Source organism: Polyodon spathula, chromosome 2, assembly GCF_017654505.1.
Source record: "Polyodon spathula isolate WHYD16114869_AA chromosome 2, ASM1765450v1, whole genome shotgun sequence".
NCBI classification, from domain to species: Eukaryota; Metazoa; Chordata; class Actinopteri; order Acipenseriformes; family Polyodontidae; genus Polyodon; species Polyodon spathula.
The window spans coordinates 77,856,686-77,880,888 of NC_054535.1; the positions used below are offsets into that span (position 1 = coordinate 77,856,686).

General features: G+C 35.6%; 1 protein-coding gene across 8 annotated transcripts in view; it reads right to left on the bottom strand.

Annotated features, from left to right (window-relative positions):
* The window catches only part of LOC121301047 (pro-neuregulin-1, membrane-bound isoform-like), a 77,457-nt gene that overhangs the window by 17,590 nt on the left and 35,664 nt on the right, over nucleotides 1-24,203 (bottom strand). Inside the window, exon 1 of one of the 8 annotated variants that reach the window (XM_041230199.1) lies at nucleotides 2,092-2,183. The exons of the other annotated variants lie outside the window; for them this stretch is intronic. Coding sequence (XP_041086133.1) covers nucleotides 2,092-2,131 — 40 coding nt within the window. The 5' untranslated portion in view covers nucleotides 2,132-2,183. Of the gene's footprint in view, nucleotides 1-2,091; nucleotides 2,184-24,203 lie in introns of those variants that run through there. 8 annotated transcript variants of the gene reach the window in all.

A 24,203-nucleotide genomic window follows, 5' to 3' on the forward strand; every position in this document is an offset into this window, starting at 1 on the left:
TATTATATAATATATATTATATATATATATATACACACACATACATTTATATACACACAATGTTTATGACGCATCATAACAAACAATAACATGTTGTGCCTATCACAGAAAAGAATCATGACATGCCTGTCATAGCAGAGGTGCTTTTTCCTTCTTAGCCTGACCTAATTTTACTGTACAGTATTTCTGTTTAAGAAGTTCTGTGTTTTTTGGTTTTTGGGGGGGGGGGTTTTGTTTTAAAACACCACTCAAAAAGTCATTAACTTCAAACGTTTTAAGTCTGATCAAGACCCTTATATATAGGCCTAAACGGAAGCCATCAAAATGAAAACAGGGAAGTGACTGAATTCAATTTTTGAGATGAATCCAATGAACGAAGAACAGGAACCGGCAAATGGTACAGCTCTGAAAGCAGACAGCACACGTACCAATCACAGTGAGGCAGAGTAACTAGACTAAGAAATCAATGCCTTCATAGATAATTCGAACCTCTTCGTGAAGGCGAAGAGGCCATGGCTAACTCGTAAAATAAATTTGATAATTTTAATTGGGCCATGGCGTATCCTCTATATCTCATTCTCACAGAAACTCCAGGTCATGCATGAGAACACTGAATGTGTGTGCCCTGCTTACACACTGCACTGTGTACATTAGGAAAATCAACACACAGTGATCACTTGTAAGACCTGTCAAAAGCTTCTCTAATGGAAAGCTCTTTACTTTGCGTGATTTGTTATGGTAATGCTTCCCTTCCAATTAAAAAGGGTGCTATAAACAGATGTTCTATTCAAAGCTGGCTGCATGATCCCTATTTCTGAGGACTGAAACTGACATGTTGCATTAATTGCACGTTTCTATCATTTTCAAAGTAATAAAAAAGGGGACATACAGTATGATATTGTTCTTTAACCCTACTGTGCTTCAAAAGCTTGCAAAGCTGTCTTTGCAGGGAGATCCGAGACATGACCATTTGTTTTCATAGACTTATTGTAAAGTGCTATGTTAAATCACCAGGGTTGACACTGTATAAAAGTCAACACATCCAGTTGGCTATGCAGGTAAAGAAGAACTAAAAAGACACACACACACACACACACACACACAATATCACTGTTTCCAATCCCTCTACGGGTTACCACAAATCGTTGAACATATTAAAATGCCACTTTAATACTTCAGAACAGAGAATGGTCAGGACCTCCTATCACCTGCCCCAAAAAAATCTATTTTTACCACATGAAAGCTGTATTGGGTATCTGTGGAGAATACAATACTCAATGTCATTCCAGCCATCCACGACAGGTCACCTTGAACGATATGGTATTTGCAAGAAAAAACAGTTAATTCTATTACTGTTTTATAAACCAAAGTATGTATCTGAATTGAAATAAGATGAATTACAACACCTGAAAGCACATTTGTAATTTCTGTATTCAACAGGGTTTTACATGTGAAGTATGTCACACATGTACATACTGTATATACTTCTCTTTACAAAGAGAAATTAAACAAAGAGAATGAAACTTGTATGAACCACTGTTCAACTGCTCTGAGTACATTTTGGATTAGGTCTGGTTCTTGTGAATACAATTTAGCATTTATTTAACACCTTTATTTGTTAAATAAGCTACTTTCTATTATTGCAAAATATGTTTTACAAAACGACCATGTAATGAGCTATAATAATTGTGGCTGTATTTTTGAATAGCTAATAACAGTAAATATGACAATATCATATCCATTGATATTAATATTGTCAGTAAATTAAAAGTCCAAGTATCACATTAAGTATATTATAGATTTACATATTTTTTTAAATGCCCATAAAAAAATAAACCTACACAATTTTTTTTTTATTATTAAGTAATTTAAAGAAGAAAGTGTTTTATTTCTATATCACTTTCTACCTCAGAAGTATGTGTTTATTGTTTTAGATAGGTGTTCTGCCTTTCCCCCAAAATGGACAACAATATTACAGGAACTGTTGTTTGAATGTAAAACGCTTCAAAACAAATAAAAAAAATAAAAACAGCTTACAGTATATAAACTTTAAACACTATACAAACTAGAAGTATCTACTCGAGGGCTTACCTGAAAGTGCTTTGAAGTGTCTGGGAAGGTACAGATGCATGTCGGCTCTCCTCAAGCACTGAGATTCACTTTAGGCTCTCTACCTCAGATGATTCAAGACTTTTATCTGTGTGCTCTAGATCTCAGCTAATCCTACCCCACCAATATCTGGCTTCCGCTTTCTGGAGCGTTAAAGATCATAACTATTTTAAACAGACGTCACTGACAGCATCAGAGGTCTTATGCGCTCCAATAACTGGTGGCAAGAAGACATCAACAGACACTTGAAGAGAACAAAATCTGCATAGATGAGCTGGCATGTCATAAACAAGTATGCCACCTGAACTGAGAGGCACGTTCCTCCTCTGTGCTTTTGGGATCAGAGCTGATTGGAAGCACGTAAATCAGCCTCCAAAAATGCTATTACAATAAATCAGTACCAGTCTGGAACGCAAGCCTGGAGCGCCACAAGTACAGGCAGAGAATGCCAAGCGTGATTTCTCATACTAATTGCTCCATTTACCTAAAGCCTCATAAATGTTAATCTAATCACAAAAGGTTGAAAGTTGTTGGAAACCTCTGGTGTTCCATAAAATCCACCCATCCCCACTTGGGCACGTCCAAGTGTCCCTGCCTATCTTCCCTGATGGGTAATTGCGAATACTGTGTGACATCAATAGAGGCTTTTTGAAATTAGCATTGTAATGCAACCTTTTAAAAACCGCAGACATCACTGAACCCTCTGTCTTTCCTGGCAGACACAACTGAGTTTATCCTTAGATTGTCATTTAAAATCTGGAATGATTTCATGGGTCACAGACCTCTCCAGGCCCCCCTCTGTAACACAAATTGTTACTGAAATATCATCTATGCCAAGCAATTGTTTCTTTTGTGCCCTAACATCAGCTATCTAAAACTAATAACATTGTAGATGCAGGGACTAGTAGTAAATGTGCTGTGTACAGCCAGTTTTAAAACATGAATATACTGTCGTCCCTCACTAGTCCAGCCTAACCTCAATTTAATGGTGACATGGCTATTTCACTTATTTTAACTTTTTGTGTGAACATTTCAGTCTACTGTCGTGTCTTTCATCGACTGGTGTTGTGTGTTTTGTCTCATGAGTATAACCTCAACCAAGAAAAGGTAATCTTAAATTAAACTGAAAGAGCTGGCGTTCCTTTATATCAATCTTGCAATTTAGAAAGACTATGTTAAACAAAAAAATTCATTGGTTTCTACTTAATGATTAATGATGCAGGGTTTTTTTTTTTTTTTTTTTTTTTAACTAATGTGCTAGTATTTTGGTATCCAGTATAAGAGAAGTATGAGATATTTGCACAAAATTTTGTATAATGTTGATTTTTTTCTGTGCATAATTCCCTGGAGTATAACTAGTCACAAAAATGTAAGGACTGTTTTTGTTATGGACTATTTTTCCATTTTGATTAAGTAAATCAAGTCTGTGACTCTTTTAGAGAGGCTTTATTAGTAAATATTATTTTTCAAAGCACTGATCAACCTAAGAGAACGTTCAGAAGCGCTCTTTAACCCTTTCATGCATGGAATATTTTTTTAAGTAATTTTGAACACAATACACATATTTTTCATTGAAAAAAAATCATTCTATGTGGAAAACACTGCATCCTCATATGAGGCTATCATGCATTTGCGTCTTCCCTATGTCCCATGGAGATTTTGCATCCATCCCCACATAAGATAGCCATTCATGAAAGGGTTAAAAAAAAAAAACATTCCTTAAAACAGTTTTGTGAATAGGGCCCATATTGATAATCACCACACAACCTACAGTAATGGGTGGATATTGTTCTTCTGCACTTACATGTGTTCTAATTTTAGTACAGTACCATGCAATGCATAAGGGAATACACAAAAAGTGCTTCCACGCTCCACAGACTGTTAAAAAGTAACACGCAGTGACAGTAAATCGAATTTCCAGACAATTGTGCTCCACTATCAGGCTATCTTTCACACAAACCTCGCCAGGATTCCTAAAGAAAAGAGAAGCAGACCCTGTAAACTGGATCATTAAGAATGCACAGCTTCTGATGCTGGCACAGTATTTGGTCCTTTAGGACGACAAGTCTCTTCAAGGGGGTCCAGCTGTTATCATGAGAGATTTCACTTTGCAGACATGCTGATCTAACTGAGACTCTAAAAGCCAAATTGTAGCACAAAATCTACATGTGTACAGTATATGTCCACAGGCAGACAACACTGGTCATAAAGAAGTATTTACAGCACCACTGCACCCAGCACTCACAATAACTGCTCTATCAACCCTACCCAGCTACTGATTCTTTACGTAAAGAATGCTATCTTGAACCAGTATAGGCGAATGATGGGTAATGTTGAAAACCAACAAGTCTGACTCAGTTGATGGTTGGATTAGGTGCTGTAGGTGTTAACTTTTTTTATAAGCTATATGGAAACAGACCCCATGGTAATTTTCCAACCCTTTTCAGTACACTAATCAAAAAAGAATGACTTCAATTATTTAAAGGAAAACAAACATTAACCACTTCCAGCGAGAATGAACGTTGTGTCTTTTTTTCTAATAAACTTGTTTCTTGTGTGTTCTGTCACGTTTCTTGTGTGTTCTGCTCGGAGACATGATACCAGCGTGTATTCAAGTCAAAACACAACATTTAATCAGGACATTTTTTCCCCACAATACTGACTCTGTGCAGGCTACAAGAGACTGAAAGTAGTGAGGTACCAGCCCACTGGGCTAGATATTCACTATTAGAACAGTAAGTATTGTGTGACAACATTTGAAACAGTTTACTCAAGTCTTAAATGTACTCTCACAACGTAAGTTTATGAAAGATCCCATGTTAGAAACTACAGAATAAAACAAAGAGCTTGCTAAATTAACACGTTTTTTCTCCTTTTAAAAGTCAATAAAAAACTTCCATGCTGCGTGAATTAAAATTCTCACAAAAAAAACATTGACAGTACGCAGTATCTGTTAGAACTCAAGGAAGCATAAATTGCTTCAGTGATAAACTGTTGACTTATAAAATGGAATTTAATTAAAAGGCTTTAACATTATCCTGACTTCCTGCACACAGGAATGCCGCTGCTACTTTTGAGCAAGTCTTTTTGAAAATACAAAGTATTTCCTTTCAATGCAGTAGAGCTGAGTCTGGCGTTTTTTGTTTTTAATGTTCTGATCGGAACTCGACACTAAAAATTGATTAGGCCCTCTTTACATATGCTGTGGAAAAGTAACACAAAACCTAAAGGCAAAAAAGCTGCAATGCTGCACAGACAGTTACTTGCTTACTCCACTAGCGTATACATCTCATATTTTAGCTGTAGTGGCACATCGTTATTTTGAAGCAGCCCTATTCAAAGGAATCCACGTCCAAATCTGGCCAAGGGCAGATTAAAAAGCACTGCATCAGTGTATCAATAATCTAATGAAACACTGCAGGATACAGAATACATTATACTGCTGTGGCCAAACGTTTTGCATTACCTAGAATTTTAGGCTTCAGACAAAATAAAAAAATATATATTATTTTATTATATATATATATATATATATATATATATATATATATATATATATATATATATATATATATATATATATATATATCACACACATCATTTATATCTGTTATTTAACATCATGCAATTAAATAAAATACAAAATCATATCGTTAAGTTTATGGAAAGCTACAAAGGTGTATGGTTTCAGCAGGTTTCATTCAACATTATGAAGCAAAATGAGTTAAGTGTAAAGCTGTACACCAGGGAAGCACAACACAGTAAAGTACAAAGACACCCAACAGTAAAATAACAAGCTTCAGATTCTTTGTTTCTCAGTGGAACACTGCAAGGATCAAGTTTTACAAAATTTTAAAATCAATCAAAACAAAACCTTTGGACTGAAAAATGATTCAGTAATCTTGATCCTGTTTTGCAAGAGTATGACGTTGCTCAACATTCCTGTCTTTTAATAGTGAAGAAAGTTCAGTCACTGGCCTGTGTGGGTTTTTTTTGGGGGGGCATTCCAAATGTTAGCAATAGTTTTGACTTTGCATGTTAAATTTGTACACATCACAGATAGGGAAAACTTGAGCTTATTAAGCGATAGAGGTTAGTAAAGTTGGGGATTCAAAAGTGCCGATTAATTTTGTGTCCTCCCTCTTGGTAGAGGACAATACCTCATTTAAGTTATTCACCTAGAACAAAAAAAAAATCCCAAATTCATAGATGCTTAGTGTGTCACAGCCTGGCTGTACTAAATGCAGGGGCACTGAAAGGCAGTCAGGTGACAATAAGTGCTTCCATGTGTTTCTGCACTAAGGTGGTGCATTCTAGTCAGAATCCTGGCAGGAGTCTGAAACATGAGAGAATGACGCAGCATGCATAGGTCATAATCCCAGGTGCTGGAAAGGGTAGTTGATATCTGGAAACATAACCTTAAGCCAGCTCAATCTAATGATTTTGAAGCATGTATTGCCAAACCAAGATTACAGGGAAACTCAAGCTTTGCCTTTATCATCTGTATTAAGAGCTAAATTGTTGGATATGTGATACAATGGGATAAAAAAAATGACTATAAACTACAAAATCTATACCACACCAAAGTGTGTTTAAAACTAGACAATGAACTTCTATGAACTTATGTGAAGTTTCAAGAAGTGACCCTAGTGTGTGAATTTATGCATGAGATACCATCACAGATCATATATTGCAAAATACAAAGCTGGCAGCACATAACAATCAGGAATCGTTATATGCTAAGTCTGCATGAGAGCCTGCTGCTCATCCAAATCGGCTTCTATCAGCAGGGGGCGCTGATGAGTGAGCAAAATATGTTTGCTTTCTCAGTATGTGGAAATAATCAATTTCTGATTTTAAACAATGACACATTGTGTTACTATATGGATATGTTATATTAGCATGGCTAAAAATCTAACATGAAAATCTATTAATCTACTTGCAAATGAACATTGTAATCAATGGCAAGGGCTGTTTCTATACAAATGCTTGTTTTATAGGGAGCCCAGCTGAGCCAATTGATTGTGATTTGGTAAAACAGTTTGACAGAACAGAAATAAGACAGACAATCTGAGAAGTGGAAAGCAGCTTTTAACACCACTAAATTGATAAAGAAAAGAACTCTAACTTCCATGATGGGTGGTAACATGTGTTCACATGTAATACAGTACTACATCGAGCTCTGACAGCTAAAAGGAAATGGGTAGTTTGATCATCAAATAGGGAACCTTCTCACTGCAGCATGAAGCAGCCTTGTGGAGACATCTACCAGTAGAATAAATTCCTGCTAAGTACAGCCGCTAAATGATCTGCCTTGCTTGCATAGCTAATTAGGCTTTAAGCAATGTTTTGAAGTCATTGGAAATCCCTGTGATTAAGCTATCTAGAACACCCAGCAGCGGCTTTCAGACAGCCCTAACGAATACTAATTTCAACCTGTTAATTTACAGATTACATTTTAATAGGCAACCACCCAGCAAATCTGTCGAGCCCAACGTTTTCCTGAAGCTAAAAGGTACAATGCGACCTTGAAACAAGAACAATATTTCCCCCTAGTGTTACAGCACTCTCATGTGAAAGATCTTATACAGTATAAATGTTTCAGTCAAATGGGATGGCATTGGTTTAGCATCTAAATAAAAAATCCAAGTTATTACAGTCTGTTCCAATTGTAGCTTTGTGGCTGGTACCGTGTCACCCATCGGGGCTGCATAGAAGTCACCAGGACTGCTACTGTAATCTGTGGACATGAGGAGGGCATTTGACCATAACTAGTGTTGTCCACAGAAAAGTCTGACCCTATTATGTGTACATGTATTATACTTTTTACCATGCTCGCCTATGTCTTACCATACTTTCACTATCTTTTACTATAGTGTACCATGCATTTTACCAGGGTACCTCACAAAACTTCATAAGCATCATGTCATAGAAGTTGTTGGGAATAAATGGAGACTCGTTTCAGCTGACAAATTGGATACTGGAGGACAGAACTTTTTTTTATCTACCCATATACAGTATTCTAGAATGGAAACAATGTACAAGCGTCCTTTAACATGCTAAAACGACTATTCATTTCTTAGCTTTTAGTTATTTGGAAGACCTTTTAAAACATACGCAGCAGGAATAAACATGTTTAACTTGATTGAACCAATAAACCAAGGCAGGTGGTGGCTTGTTATCACTTGCCATGAATTCCCTAAAAAAGCCTGCTGTGGATGATTACCCAACTCAGCTGCAGCCCATGACAAGAATACTGAAGACTCATAAGACGCACTGGTTAATACCACCCATTAAACAGGAAACCACCAATTAAAAAGGTTGCCATTGTCACCCGTAAGTAATGAATATATTACTGTAGGTTGCAACTGTAGCGTTTTATCCTACTAACAGACAATGGTTACTTTAGGTTACTTTAATCCAAGAATTAAAAATAGTCTGTTACTTAGTGAAGTCACATAGAGCTGTTAATTACTCCCATGCTGTCGGTCATCAATCTTCTGTCACAATGCCAGCATGTAAACAGAGCCTTGCAAATCCTGACAGCTGTTAGGTTTATTTATTTATCTTTTGCTTTTAGCTCTTAGAGTTTCTTCCCAGGCACCAGACAGGCTTCGAAAGAAGTAAATAATATCAATAAAGAGGACTATGACAAAGTGTAACAAACATTCCCTTATATTAAACATTAATACAACTGGTTACATGAAGGTACTTTTAGAAACTAGGTACTTTTATTTCAACAATACCCTTAGTATGTTGGATAAAAGTACACACAATTGTTTTCTAATAAATGAATCAATTAGATATAGATTTGGATAAGCCTGCATGTGTTCACAATATGCACTGTTATACTGATGCATTCTATTTTACACCTTACTGTCACGAATGCATGGCATAAACTCCTTCAACTTTATTTATCCTTCCTTACAAAGCACTTGAAGTGAATAAGACGAATGTATTCGCAACAACGCAGTCCTCCAAACAAGTGTAAAAGCCTGTGGCGCTGTACAATACGTTGAGTCATTAGCTTGTATTGTGAATTTCATTGCTCTTTTAATTCTTCTCCTTGCCAGAGCTACAGGCTCCATTTCCAACATATGGAACTGTCTTTGAGTTGACAGATTTTAACGTGAAAGTGGCCATGAGAACAGAAGACATGGTAATAAATCTTAAAGTCAGGAGACAAGCAACAGGAGCGCACTGATCCACAAATCCTTCAGTTCAGTGGAGTCATTTCATTCAAATATGGAAAACATGTACCTATTACTCTGCATTTTTACTTTAGACTGAAGCAAGAAAAACATTTCAGAAATAAGAGGAATAAAAGTCCCAGATATACACATAGTAAAATAATTATGTTGTGATTATTAAGTCAGTAGGTACTTTTATTGTACAGGCATTGCAAAGCAATGTAGGCTTTAAACAAATCTTTAAAGACCAACGCAAAAACCTCATTAAAGTTCTAGAAAAATTCATTATAAAAAATACAAAAACAAAATTTAAAAATTAGGCACACCAACCTAATTTATCAGTGAAGCAGGGAAAGCTGTCAGATGCTAACAATGCTGTTATTTGACAAAAAAGGATTACATCAACCGTGAAGGTGAAGTTCACTTCATTAGACTAAGGACTTAATCCTGCAATATTTAAACTAAGCACTGGGTGTAGATCAGTGTTAGTTCTACAAAGAAAAGGCGCCCCGGCCTTCTTATAAACTCTAGAGACAACTCCTTTCTGTTTTGCTTGATCTTCGTAATACTAAAGAAGATGATTTATTAATGCTAAAGACTTTTTCTGATTCAGTTAACTCTTATCGCTTCCCCTCTTTTCCTTGTAAATAGATTTGCAGCATAGAGGAGATTTCTATTTAGTAAGCTTGTTACAGAATGCTAATTACCGTTAAGGTCTGGTAAGCGCAATCAAGCAATTAACCGCAAGTGCATACAATTATGACTCAGATTCTACCATGAGAGCTCAGAAGTGTTTAATTACTCTATTCATAAGCAGCTATACATAGTAACAGAAGATACCAGAGCTGTTATGAATTCTAAGCCTGCTATCTTGCCAGTGTTATCAAAAGATGAAATATTTTGCTTAGTTTCATCTATCCCTAATAACAAACCATAGAGGACAGGTTTTATAATGTATAGTCTTGTGTTTTGTTTGTTTTATAGCTGCCTAGGATTAATTACGTAAGTTATTGTAAAACCAAACCATGTGACAGGCTTACTGTTGAAGGTGATGTTAAAGGTAGCTGTAAGGAAAGCTCCCTTTGAAAACATTCCTTTGAAAAACCAATAACTTAAAGCTGAAAACAATGAGTAAAAGGTAACTGTACTAGCATAAATAAAAAGGCAAATTGCTAGTAGCAGTATGTATTTCCGTTACCATGAGCCTTTTAATGCTCTCTAAATGGTAATCCATAACTTGACAGTGCAAACAAGTCTCCAAGGTGAAATTAAACCTTCAGCAGCAAGACCTATAAGCAGGAACATTGTCTCTCCCTCTCTGCCACTATCCTCTCCCTTTGTGTTTATGTGAGTAAGTGACTAATTAATGATGGATTACGAGCAAAGATTTAATACGCAAAGAAGGGCTTTCTTACATGAATACATCTTGATGTGTCAACCAGCCTTGCACTGGGGAGAGGAAGGCACTGTCCTTAGTCCATTTCCTTAATCGACTTCATGATTTATCTGAATTCGCTTTGCAGTCTCCTGACTCATCTAAGTGCAGCGCTAGTCTGGCACACCGCCCCCCCCCCCCCTTTTTAAACTGGCTGCGGGTTGAGAAGAAATACTCCTAGATCAATGGCCACCAGTAAAGTATTGCTAGACAAGCATTTTTCCCAATTCAAACCAGCAGAAGAACAATAAGATAGTACCCGTCAAGATTATGTTCTGTTAAAAACGATATATTAAAGGAATAAAATATGTTCTCCTAGTGTTACGTATAGTATTTATTTTGAAAAATAACATAAATTTTATCTAGCTGATGTAGAGTGTGGAATCTTGGTGCTGGCATACAGCAAACAATAGGGAATGCAAAAATGCAATAACAAATCTGTATTGAAGCACGTACTTGTACAAGGTTACTTAACTATGAAAAACAAAATTAAAAAGGGCTCAAAATGTCCGATAGACATAGTTAATTAACAAAATGTAATCAAAGGCATTCTCCATGCAGCTGCATAGTAAATCATGTCCTCCCTAGCATGTCGGCTATTGTTGAAGTGAAGGGGGACATGTTTCATTGACCTATCAGACATTTTCAGTTTGTTGTTTTTTCTGTGTTTATATTTAGAATTTCCTATTTAATTAACCATGCGGTATGATGAGCTTTTAAATTGCATCACTGTATTGGTCATGGCCTGTTCTGTGCCGCACCAAAATACAGCACTCAGCATGCATGGATATGACTCAAGTGATATTATGCCAGCCTTGTATACAGTACATCCCTTAAACAAAAACTTAAATTAATTACTAAATAAGGAGATGGTTGGAGCAGTACAGAGACATAGCCTCTTTTGCAGATGCAAAACTTCTGAAAAGTGATAAATGCATTCCAGCTTGTGTAAAAAAATAAAACGTCTTTTTAATTTGTAATATGCCTGTTGGGTTTTGTGCCAGTATTGGGTTCTTATGAATAAAGTATGGTAGCTTTTAATTTAAAACGTTTGTATTTATCTTGGGTTGCTTGAGAAGCCCATCAGTGTATGTTAGCCTGATTTCTTTCATCTATTAACATTAACAAAAATGAACTTAAAAAGGAAGTGATCTATAGTAATTTAACTGGCTCAATTGTTGAGAAAGTCACAGGCTGCACTGGTAGAACTATTCAAATGCTATATGTGAAGTGTTGTTAAAGATAAAGTTCACTGTTGCTAAGCAGCAAGCCATCACATTCATTAATGTTTACACAGCCAAAAAGACACAACAGCGGCACATTCTGCAACATGGGAAGTGCTGTGGACTAAAAAGAACCATTCCAAACCTTCCATTACCTGTTCTGACAATAGCTATGAAATGAATTGAAGTTACATCATAGGGAATACTGCACTGACAGCTTCAGACAGCAGAACACCAAGCAAGGAATATGCTTACCTATTTCTAAATTCAAGGAACTTTCAGCTCCTATTCATTTGTTAAGTTTAATTTTAATTTTTTCATATATTTTTCTTTCCAGAAAACACTCACAATTTAAATGACTGCAGCGTCAAGCAGAAAAAATGTGCCCAAATAATACCTCAAAGAGTCGTACAGCATCCTCTATCATCAGGACTGTCTGTTAGATAAACAGATCCAGTGACCTATAATCTGTAGGTAACTAAAAGGTCATTAGATCCCTTTAAGCTGAACGGAGGTACACCCTAGACTGAAGCTGTAAGGAAATATGAACTGCTAAGCCTTTAATGCTGGTCATCAGAAAATCCTGCTCATGAGAGGCACACTTCATTCCTTTGGACGGTTGTAAGGGAGTCGATAGATCTAATCAATAACTTAATGCCGTTGCTTTCTTCTTTAATTCTCAGTAGAATCAAGGAGACAGAGAGAGGTCTAAAGGTTAGCTAACTGCGCAGCAAAAACACTTTTATACAACATTAAAGATGAAATGGAAGAAAGTCAAGATGCAACTGGGTTTGCATGCATTATGTATATTGTTCAGTTAGTCAAAACCCACACAATTCTTTCAGGATCCATATGCAAGGGGCATATGTCCTACATTATCTTTATTGCCAGTTCTGTTTCTTGTCAATGGATCCAAATATAGCTTTTACAATACACAACATGTTCTTTTACAGCCGCCATGCCAATCCCGTTAGGAAACAGCAAGTGTTTATAGCTTAGTCTGAGAGCCTAATCCATTTAAAACACTTTCCTTTTACACGCTCACTGCCAGTGAGGTTTACATAACTAAATTAACAGTATAATAATAATACTACCACTACTAACAATACTACTACTACTACTACTACTAACAATAATAATAATACTACTAATAATAATACCCTTCTAAAAGTTTGCCATAGTAAATAAAGCATAGTGAAAGCATAGGAAAGCATTGTAAAGAATAGCGAGGTGCAGAAAAGCATATTAATACTATAGACATGGTAAACTATGATTAATGCATAGTATACCCATGGGAAAAGCAGGTAAAACTGCACAAACACTATGCAAAAATACCATGGTAAACTTTATAAGGATAGTAGTAATAATAATATTACTAATAATAATAAACAATAACAATAATAATAATCATCATCATCATCATCATCATCATCATCATCATCATCATCATCATCATGATGTTCTCGGTGATTAATGTGTTGTCTGCACACGCAATACATCCCATGCGTGAAGAAATACCTTTATTGTGAATCATCTTCACGCTTTATTTCCCTAGTTTTTTTTTCCCCATCTATATCAATGTAAAAACATAGCGAAGTGCAGTACAGCATGGTCAGACACAGACATGGTAAAGCTTGGTAATAAACATGTGGTGATTAAAAAAAACTATTGCAAAAACAATTCTGAATTCACAACTCTCACCTAGAACCAAAAGACAACAAGCCTACATTTAACCAGTGCTAGAGCCTTGTGAAAAATACTTTTGCAATGCATCAGACTCTTTTGCAACATGCTATTTTTCCTTTGCTCCAAAAGTACATATTAAGTTAGCCCATACGCCAGCCTGGAGGGCTACAGTTTAACTGCCGTGCCAAACTGGCCTCCTCTGTACAGCATAGAAACTATTGCATTTAGTTGCTTAGCTCGGTAGTCATCCAGTTAGAACAGAAATTAAAGGAATACGTTATATTCATTTGAATTCAGATTCATTGAATGTCCTATTACATTCTCTACTGTTATTATTTGCCATGCTTACTTTTGAAAAGCCTCATCCTCATCGAGGCAGAATTTCTGCAGTCAGGTGGGGAAGCATACTGGTAGTGCTTTGCTCTGCACTGAACCCATAGGTGAAGCATTGTGCACTGGAGCAACAGTGACATGCTTTCCCAGAAAATAAGCATCCCCATTAAAAACAATGATCTAAGCAGACACAACAACGGGGTACTACACAGAACACAGACACTATTACATGTAGAAATCAAAACAAAGCAGCCCTTTAAACACCAGAAACAACTACAATGCCTGCTTAAAGTTACTGCAGTTAAGAACATATGAAAGTTTACAAACGAGAGGAGGACATTCGGCCCATCCTGCTCGTTTAGTTTTAGTAGCTTATCGATCCCAGAATCTCCTTGAGCAGCTTTAAAGTTATCCACTTTAAATTCTGCTTCAACCAAATCACCATGAAAAGGTTTTCATTTAAAAAAGCAACAAACCACCAGTAGTCTAAAGGTGTATAGGTATGACATATTTTAGTTTACTGACTTTTTAAACACAATTTTAAGCTTATATTGTCTAAAATCTAGCAATAGTTTAACAGAAGGTCACCCTGTCACCGTTCCATGGAGGTCTGTTTTACAGTTTTAAGTGTTGTTATTAATATGCCACGCTAGTTTTTAAAGTGAGGAATGCAAGCAGAGAAGCACGGCATTTCCCTTTTACTCAGTGTGATTGACATGTAAATATTGAATGTGTGTGCTGAAGGGCAATCTTCATGGAAAATTGATTTCATTCCAGCACAGTGCATTAGTCACCAGATTCAATATTTGTGTGTGTCTGAGCCAATCAGAATCCCTGTTTCACAAGTGACTTAGTTTAATGATTCAGTTTATTTCCATGATTGGGACACAGCATACTCCATCAATATTACATTTGAAAGGGAAGCAAGTGTAACACTGTCATTTTTCAATTATAATTAATACAGCACCTGTCCCATCGCTATGTATCATTATTAAACATAATCAACTGCACACATTCCTAAGAAAGTAAAGTGGCAAAAAGATATAAATAATGACAGATGTTTGCAACCATAATAAATCAATTAAGGTGTTACTAACAGATTGAAATTTTACACTTTGCAAATTAAAAAATTAAAAAAAAAAAAAAAAAATCTTATGAAGGCTTCAGTCATAATTTAGTGGTGAGTTTTTCAGAATCTTCTGACTAAAAATAGATATTATATATAAGATATATATATATATATATATATATTATATATATATATCTATATATATATATATATCTAAGATAGATAGATAGATAGATAGATAGATAGATAGATATACACACACACATACACACACTAAGCATCAAAAGAAACTTATCACTATCATAATACATTTATTCTCGAAAAAAACAAAGGTATATAAATGATGGACATTGATGAAATGTTTTTTGGTTTCTTTTTAATCACTCAATCATTCATCCTTGACCATGACACACTTGAGTGACTATGACTGAAGCATATCCAGTTAATCACTTAATTAGTGAGACAGTTGATTGGACACTGGATATGGAGTGATTTCAGCAGTTGAATTGCAAGCTTGAATAAAAGTAATAAAAGAAAATCATAGAAAAAAACACAATGTCATGTCTGTCAAGAGAGCAGCTCCTTCGTGCGATCGGCATGTTGGAGGCTGGACTAGGGCAGCGTACTGTGGCTCACCGTCTTGGGTGCTCACAGCCAGCAATTTCAAACCTGGCAAGAGGGCATAACCAGACATAGTCTGTCAATGACCATGAACTGGGAGACCAAGAGTTACAACACCTGCCCAAGATCGACAGATCATTTTGCAGCATCTTTATGACGTCAATTGTTAATCAGCATAATAAAAAGTCACTGCATCTGCTCTAAAACAGAGTTTGTCATGTTTCGATCAGATCTAGTGAATTTTATCCAAATATAAGTGATAAGTTTCTTTTGATGCTCAAATACATATATATATATATATATATATATATATATATATATATATATATATATATATATATATACATACATACATACATACATACATACATACATACATACATACATACACACACACACACACACACACACAAAGCCTATAGAAAGTCTACACCCCCTTGAACTTTTTTCACATTTTGTTGTGTCAGTGCCTCAGAGTTTCATGCATTTAAATGAGGATTTTTTGCACGTATCTACACACCATACTCCACACTGTTAAGGGGGAAAAAGTTTTTATTGAGAAAAAAATTATATATTAAAAATACAAAACTGGAAGATAATTAGATATGTCTCCACCCCCTTGAGTTAACACTTGGTGAAAGCACCTTTGACAGCAATTACAGCTGTGAGTCTATTGGATAGGTCTCTACCGACTTTGCACACCTACATTTGGCAATATTTGGCCATTCTTCTTTACAAAACTTCTCAATCTCTGTCAAGTTGATTGAGTCAATGTTAAAGTGAGTTGATTTTTGTTGCATCAAAACTATGGAGTTGCATCAAAGATGAAGAGGAGGTAAGCTGCTCTTTGACTAAACGACAAGCTCAATTTACAATATCAATTTACTAACTGTGAGAGAGTCAGTTATGCATGAGAATGCACACTACAGGTGTGGTCAGGGCCGGTGCCAGGTTTTTGTGAGCCTTGGGCAATGGACCTCCCAAATTTTAACACCCAAATCAAAAATATTTTTCTCTCATAAAAGCTTTTCATACAATGAAATTCTTCATTGTTGGAAAGTATGAAATATGAGTTTACTCGGTATGAAATATGAGTTTACTCATATTTGCAATTTTATTTCTGCATGTGTGTGGGCCCCCCTCTGCCATCCGGGCCCCGGGCACTAACGCTAGCCCTGGGTGACGGGAGATGAGAGAAGGGAGTTCAGATTCAGGTCTCATAATTCCTTCATAAATCTATTTGCTATATATCTATAAACCAGTCGTATTGGAAAGCTGAAGCTCAGACATGTTACTTAAAAAAACGTACAGAAGTAAGCGAAACAGTGGAACACAGTCCTGTCCCTTTTTCACTGAAATCAACATCTACACTATTGCAGCCCATCCTGTATTTTGAATTCCACTGTACATGCTGAATAAAAAAAAAAAAAAAACTCCTTGACCCAGCACTGGCTAAGCTTCCCAAATAAAAGTAAATCACATGCTGTCGGACATACTGACTTTGCTAAGAAGCTGAATGAAACCGACTCGCTCATCACCCATTATACTGCTGGCAGGACTCCAGTCCAGTAAATAACTTCACTCAATGTGAAAGCAGCAAGACTAAATACCACACTGCCTGTGCACGGCAGAGCTTTTTGAATTATTGCCACACTAAAGGAGCAGCAACTGTAATAGAAATTGGCAAACAGCTAAAGGGCTTCCTTCTCAAGGTTTTTTAGATAATTATGGATTCAGATAAAAGCAGCAGACCATCTGTTTACCCTTTATACACTGTGCAATAGAAGATTCTTATGTCTAAAAGCATGTATCTTGACAATAGCACAAGGAAAGGGAAATGATACATCTCCTAAAATTGATTTGCACTGAGCAGTGGAAATAAAAATGAAGATGCTTGAAGTACATTTTTTAATTTATTTTTTACTTTAGATTTAGGTCCTCACTGACTAGGATCTGGGGAGGAAACAGTTACCAGACATTTAACAATAAATACATACCATAAAACTTCAAATAATTGCTGGGTTTCAAATAGTCGCCTGTCCCCAATATGTGCCGGGTCTGCTGGCAAATATTGTAAATAAATGCTGGGTCATTATTAAACGCTGGGTCTCTGTCATTGCCATTGGAAGATGAGGAGGAACTTGAGCGTAATGAACTGCTTATAAGTGACAGCGATGAAAATGACTCTCAGGATTAATAAATAATAATAATAATAATAATAATAATAATAATAATAATAATAATAATAGAAAAGTTAATTTAATGTAGGCCTACATGTAATGAATATTTGTTTACTGCAGTTATTACATTATTAAAAGTTTTAATCATTTTAAGCACATGCTGAAAGTAGGCCAGATACAAAGCTCTTGGTTACAACAATACACTATTTTTGATAATGATACTTATTGCTTTTACTGTTAATTTTTTTAAACCTTTTGGAAGTTTGTATTATTATTATTATTATTATATATTATTATTATTATTATTATTAACAACAACAATGGTAGATCTAATTTAGTTTCTAAATACAAATTCGTACTTCTGCTTGTTCATTTTCCAATGTTTTGCATACCATATCCTTGTTAACAAGTGCATATAAAAAGACTGTAATAATACATTCGCTTTGTAATTGAGGGTGTACAATGTGGAAGAATGTTATTTTGTTATAAAACAAAACTGTTACTTAATTCGCACTGACACACAACCTTTTAACAAAGTTGCTGGAATGTTTAAATTGAGTTACGATGTTGATACAAGGTTGTGTGTTAGCAGCTTATCCATGACCACATGAAGCATGTGAAGCTAGAGATCTAATAGTCTCCAACACGCACCGGGTCTGCTGGCAAATACTGTTAATAAATGCTGTAGAAATTTTACGGTACATTTAAAAAAACACAAAATAAACACCTTTTTTTTAACCCTTTCACAATATTGAAGAAATGCTGTTAAAATCTATTACATGTTGCTCTTTTACATCTTTTAATTTCCTAAAAGCTGAAAATAAACTTGTGTTTTGATTTACATCATTACTTTCACAATATTAACACAGAACAGCAGTTCATGAAATTAACTCAGCAGACTCCCAGTAAAAAAAAACCTGTCACGATACAAGGCTGTGCTGTTTTTGCCCATTTTCTCCTTTGAAGTTCACAATCAAGAACATTCACTTAATATCACATACTGCAAAACAATATGAAAAGGATTACAAAAAACTAGCTATTGTATTAATAAATATGCATGAAAACAGGTCTTCAGAATCCAAAGTTCGTCTTCTCCCTTTTGCGCTGACGCTGCCCTTCAAAAGAGGGTGACAGACATTGTTTCTTGCTCCAGTGCCTTGTCAGATCAGTCTCTATCAAATTATAACTGGATGGCACTGGATGCTAAGCTATGTCATTTTGCCATAAGAAAAGCTAGCAGTATATTGTCTTTCTTAATGGGTTAGATTTACATGTCGCGATACAGAACTCCTGTTGCCATTTCATCTTACTGAATTCTTAAAAACTACTGAACTCTTTTGGTAAACAACGCAATCTGAGTTGTGCTGATAGCGGCTATTTTTAGGATGTTGAGCTTGGTCTCCTCTCTTAAAGAGGAGGCTATAGTCACTGAATCGGGAAAAGAAGCAACCGAGTTCACCGTCTTTTGTTTTGTATTTTTACATATAATCTTAAGCTTCTACTTCAAATTAATGCAGTTCAAGTTATTTAATAATTTGTTCTTATTTAAAACAAAAATGTGTTTCTTTACCATCTTTAGTCATAAAGTTAAACGAATTAGCCTTTCAAACCAGTTAAATGGAGTGCTAGCAAAATGAATATCCAAGACAAACTGCTAATCAGTATTCACTAATACACCTCATCTAGTGGCACAGCCTCCTGGTTTACATGCCTCATGAGAACAGAGGCTACAGAATGCCAGCAGCTGTTTGCACTGGGACTACAGTTACATTAAAGTACTGAGAAACGTATGTGTGTTCTGTAAAAATATATTTAAAAAAAAATGCACATGCTAATCATACTTTCATTTGAATACATTTTTAATCTCCGTACCATTGGCTGGCAATGGAATTTAAACACCACATAATTGCCGCCATATAATATAAAATTACCCTTTTTTATAGCGTGTGCTTAGTCTCAATCCAAAGCAGTCATCCTAGTGCTAAAGGATTCAGTGGGTGAATAGGGTCTTGCAATGACTCAGTAGGAAGCTGGCTCATCAGTCAATCAATAACATTTTGTTTTGAGAAGACTGTCTATGTATTACAACAAGCTTAGCATTCCAGCTCAGGTAGCCAGATCTCTGAAACCTACCTGGTTCCACACCTTAAGGTGTCAAATACAACCCATCAAACTCACAGGACTACAGTACAGTATCCAAGGATGTCACAACCTCCTTTAATACCCCTCCACAAGGGGGATATAAAAACATAAAATGATGCCACATTTTCATTTACCACTGGGATTGAGTTTACACCAGTTCTGGTCATTTCCACTGGCATCAGGGTAGTCGTAGTACTAGTGCATTTATATTGGTTGTGTTACACAATCAGAAAGTATTGTGGCAATACTCTCATATGCAAAAGATGACTCTCTTGTGGCATAACTGTGCAGGTTTCACAACTGAAAATATCTCTACATGGTTTACTACACTGATAGTGATGCTGGGAGTGCAGGGATTGATAACTTGGTAAACAGCGTGAGCCATGACCTGAAAGGGATGTTTTTTGTTCTACTGGAATTGTGTGTACCAGTGGGACTAGCATCAGCACATTCCTGACCTTGCATAGTTAATTATTTAGTAATTATACTTGTCTAAATTACTGCTGTTTAACAATGGGAATCACAAACTTCTGGAAACAGGGGGTGTCTGGTTTAATTGAAAATGGAAATGCAAGACAAAAATGGCTTACAGATAGCAATTTCTTTATGTTGTATTAGGAATAAAGAGTACTGTAATGCAAATGTGTCAAGAACTGTTTCTGACTTGCAATTCTCCCAACAATTGACCTAACATCATTGGGTATAAATCAGGTAAACAGATTTTCAGTGCTGTATAATTACATTTAAAGTTAAAATAATCATATTACAGACTTCTAAATGTGGTTGTTATGTTGTTGATCAAAACACAAAAGCAGGGTCCTTTTTAGAAAACCAATTATCTCTGTCTTTTGTTTTAGAGTTCACTTTATTCATTGTTGAATTAAAAGGCGGACAGAAACAGATTTGGGGATTACTGCATCATTTCACGTTTCACCAGTGCTGGATCTGAATATCCCCTACACCAAAAAAAAACAACAAAAAAACAGACAGACAGATTCATACATCCTATTTAATGGAACTTTTATGTCTAAAAAGAATTTAGTAATTTTTTTTGTCTTTATAAAAGTCTTTATAAATAACCCCTGCATTCTTGATAAATACATCTTGTCTTTTATTAAACACTGTAACACCGTACAATTTTGCAGTTTAAATTGCACAGTGTATATTGATCTAACGTACACATTCTTAATCTTTATGAAATCCACCCTTTTCTGGTGGATTTTAGTATAGGCAATAGTTTATTGCCTATACTAAATTAATGCATGTTTTACCTAATTTAATTAAGTCAAACACACACATACCAGAAGCCAGAATTTATGGGTTTTTTTTATAGCATTTCAGTTAAATGCCCAAGCAACATTATTTTTTGTCAAGTAAAATGTGCAATAAAGTGACTCATGTGACTTTATGAATGGTGAGCTGGGTGATGAATCAAATGGAGCACCAACCAACAAAAATTACAGTATCTCGTGAATTTACCTCCACTGATGTCTGTATGGGCGTCGCACACACCAGTACACTGCGTTACCGTGACATCCAATTAGATCTCCAGGTTTGCCTGCATGCTTCTCCCATTGTTTAAAACCACCAGAAAGTACTGACGAGAACGATTCTTGCAAGACCACACGTACAGATTGTGTTTTATAGTCCATAAAAATGACCTATGAAGCCCTGTCAGCTCAAACAGCTGGATGAGTTATCAGTGCAGCACAGAGCCATAAGGAAGGGTTGTAAATATGAGCCACTACTACAATTTGCAAACAGCTATTAGTAGTTTTTTTTTTTTTTTTTTTAAAGGTAATTGACTATTGTTCTGAAGGACAACCATGTGTTTTAAAATATATTGACGTATGTTTGGAATGTTTAACCTGGGATGGAAATACTGTAAGACTTCAATTGAAAACCAGTTTGGGCATTATTGGTTTCACTAAGAGCTTTAGGACACCTGTAATGGCTTAAATTGCTATGTTTATAAGCAACTCTGTTAAAAAGAAGTCTGCTTCCATTTTACGAATTCATCAAATAGGCCAACCTTGCATGGATGTCCTCCTCAAATTCTAATTAAGGTTTTGTAGTTAAGAATGAACTTGTACATGCTGACTTTCACCTTCTGGAATACAAAGCCCTGACAGGACAACAATTACATTCATATGTATTTCACTGAATATTATATTGGTGTAAGCAAGTGCTTTTGTTTAAGATATGCACCTTAGTGAGATAAAAATGGCATATACATATAACAGCCTCTTTACTTTGAAGCTCAGCAAACACAATAGCACTTTTTTTTCCAATTTAAAAGCATAATAAAAGTTATTTTCAGAGAACTCCACGATATTTTGGTGTAGAGGGCTCAGTTATTCAAATCAATACACCAATGCATGGAACAAAACTAAGGATTTTATTTATTTTAAGTGTGAATGCCTTGAATCACTTTTATGAAGGAACAGCTAATAATGGCAGCAGCTAATTGACTCACGATATCCTTTATATTTTCTGTCGTTTGTTACTTCACAGTGCAGTAACCATGCTGCCTCACTGCAGACACCAGTCAAGGATACAAGCACAAAGTCTATTAATTATTCAGTGTACCTTCAGAGGTAGTTCTGAACACATTAAGAAAAATTGCATTTGTTTTGAATTGGGGAAACAAATACTGTTGGGGAACCCATTACTCAGCTTGATTTATTCCCTTCTAATATTGTAGTCTGAGAATCACTTATAGAATTGAATTCATAAATTTATGAGCTGGGTTATTTTCTAGTGCTGGGTAGCAAGACAGCATAGCAGCAAGCAACATAGAGTGTAGCTACACTGTACATCCCACTGCTCAGCTACAGGCTTAAAGGGTGACTCATTTAAAAATGTATCTGATTCCAAAAAGCAAATATAAACTTTGGCCAAACATAAAACAAGTATCACAAAAATACATAAATACATAAACACATAAAACATTGTCTGAACATCATTTGACTCCAGGTTAAAGGCTGAACAGACTACTCTTGCCTGAACTTTACTTGACATCTTTAAATCATTTTGTATTCAGTCTTATCTTTCAGGGGGGGTAAAATCAGAACTATCATGACTATAGTATTCCTCTTGCTGTCTGAGAGCTACACCTCTAGTGAAGCCACAGGGGTGCTTTCAACATCTGAGTTTTAAAACACCACACAAATGTGACGACTGAAAACAGAAAATTACACAAAGCAAATATTAACAACAAGAAGAACCCATCAGTATCCAAGTAGCTTTTTAAGACTAGAATTCCTACATTTTAGATAATCATTGAAAAATGATTATCTACCAGATTTTCAAAATAAATTTAACATTAGGTGGACACGACAACCTCCCCCCACCTCTTTTTTGCCACTAACAAATGAAGAATTACAATGACCGGGAACTTCTTTTGTTGTCTCTAAAGGGGAGAGAGGATTTTGGATTACAGTTTGTACTTCATTTGAACAAGCTCTACTGGCTTCATTACCAAGCTAAGTGATCCACTGTAGGGCTAAAGAGGAGCAGTATTGATAAAGTACTCTTTACAGTCGTACGCTCAGCTGCCTATGGATTTTTCATTTCTCAGACAAATAACCCTTTAGTTCTAATTCCAGTTAACCGGGTATCTAACATGCAGTTATAAGTGAACTGGCTTCCTGGCTTTGCTGATTCAGGTGCAGATCTCTGGAGATTACACTTCGTCAGGAGAAAGCTCATTATCCAGGGAAAAGCCTTGCTTTAAAACCCTAACCAGCCTCCTGAGAATAGCATGCAGAATCACTGTTTTGCACACCAACTCTTTTACATTAAAACATACCTCTTTGTAATCATTCCACATTTGGGCATTTTCTGTGAAATTAATCAATCTATATTGATTAAATGTAAAATGTTTTGTATGGCATATAATCTACATTTTCAATGAAAAAAGCAATAAAGTATTCTGACCATGCATTGACATCATTATTTGACCAATGATCGATTTCAAGGTGAGAAAAAAAATAAATAAATACATTTAGTGACCATGGGGGAAACCTTTATGTTTTGAACTTCTAGAACATTCTCCATTAACTGACCCATTGGATTATAACAAACCAAAACATTACAGAATATAACAAACCAAAAGCTTACAGAAAACATCTATTATTAATATATCAAATAAAAGGATACAAGTGTGATTTTCAAAAAAAACGTATTTATTGCCAAAGTTGTTCTTGCCTTTTT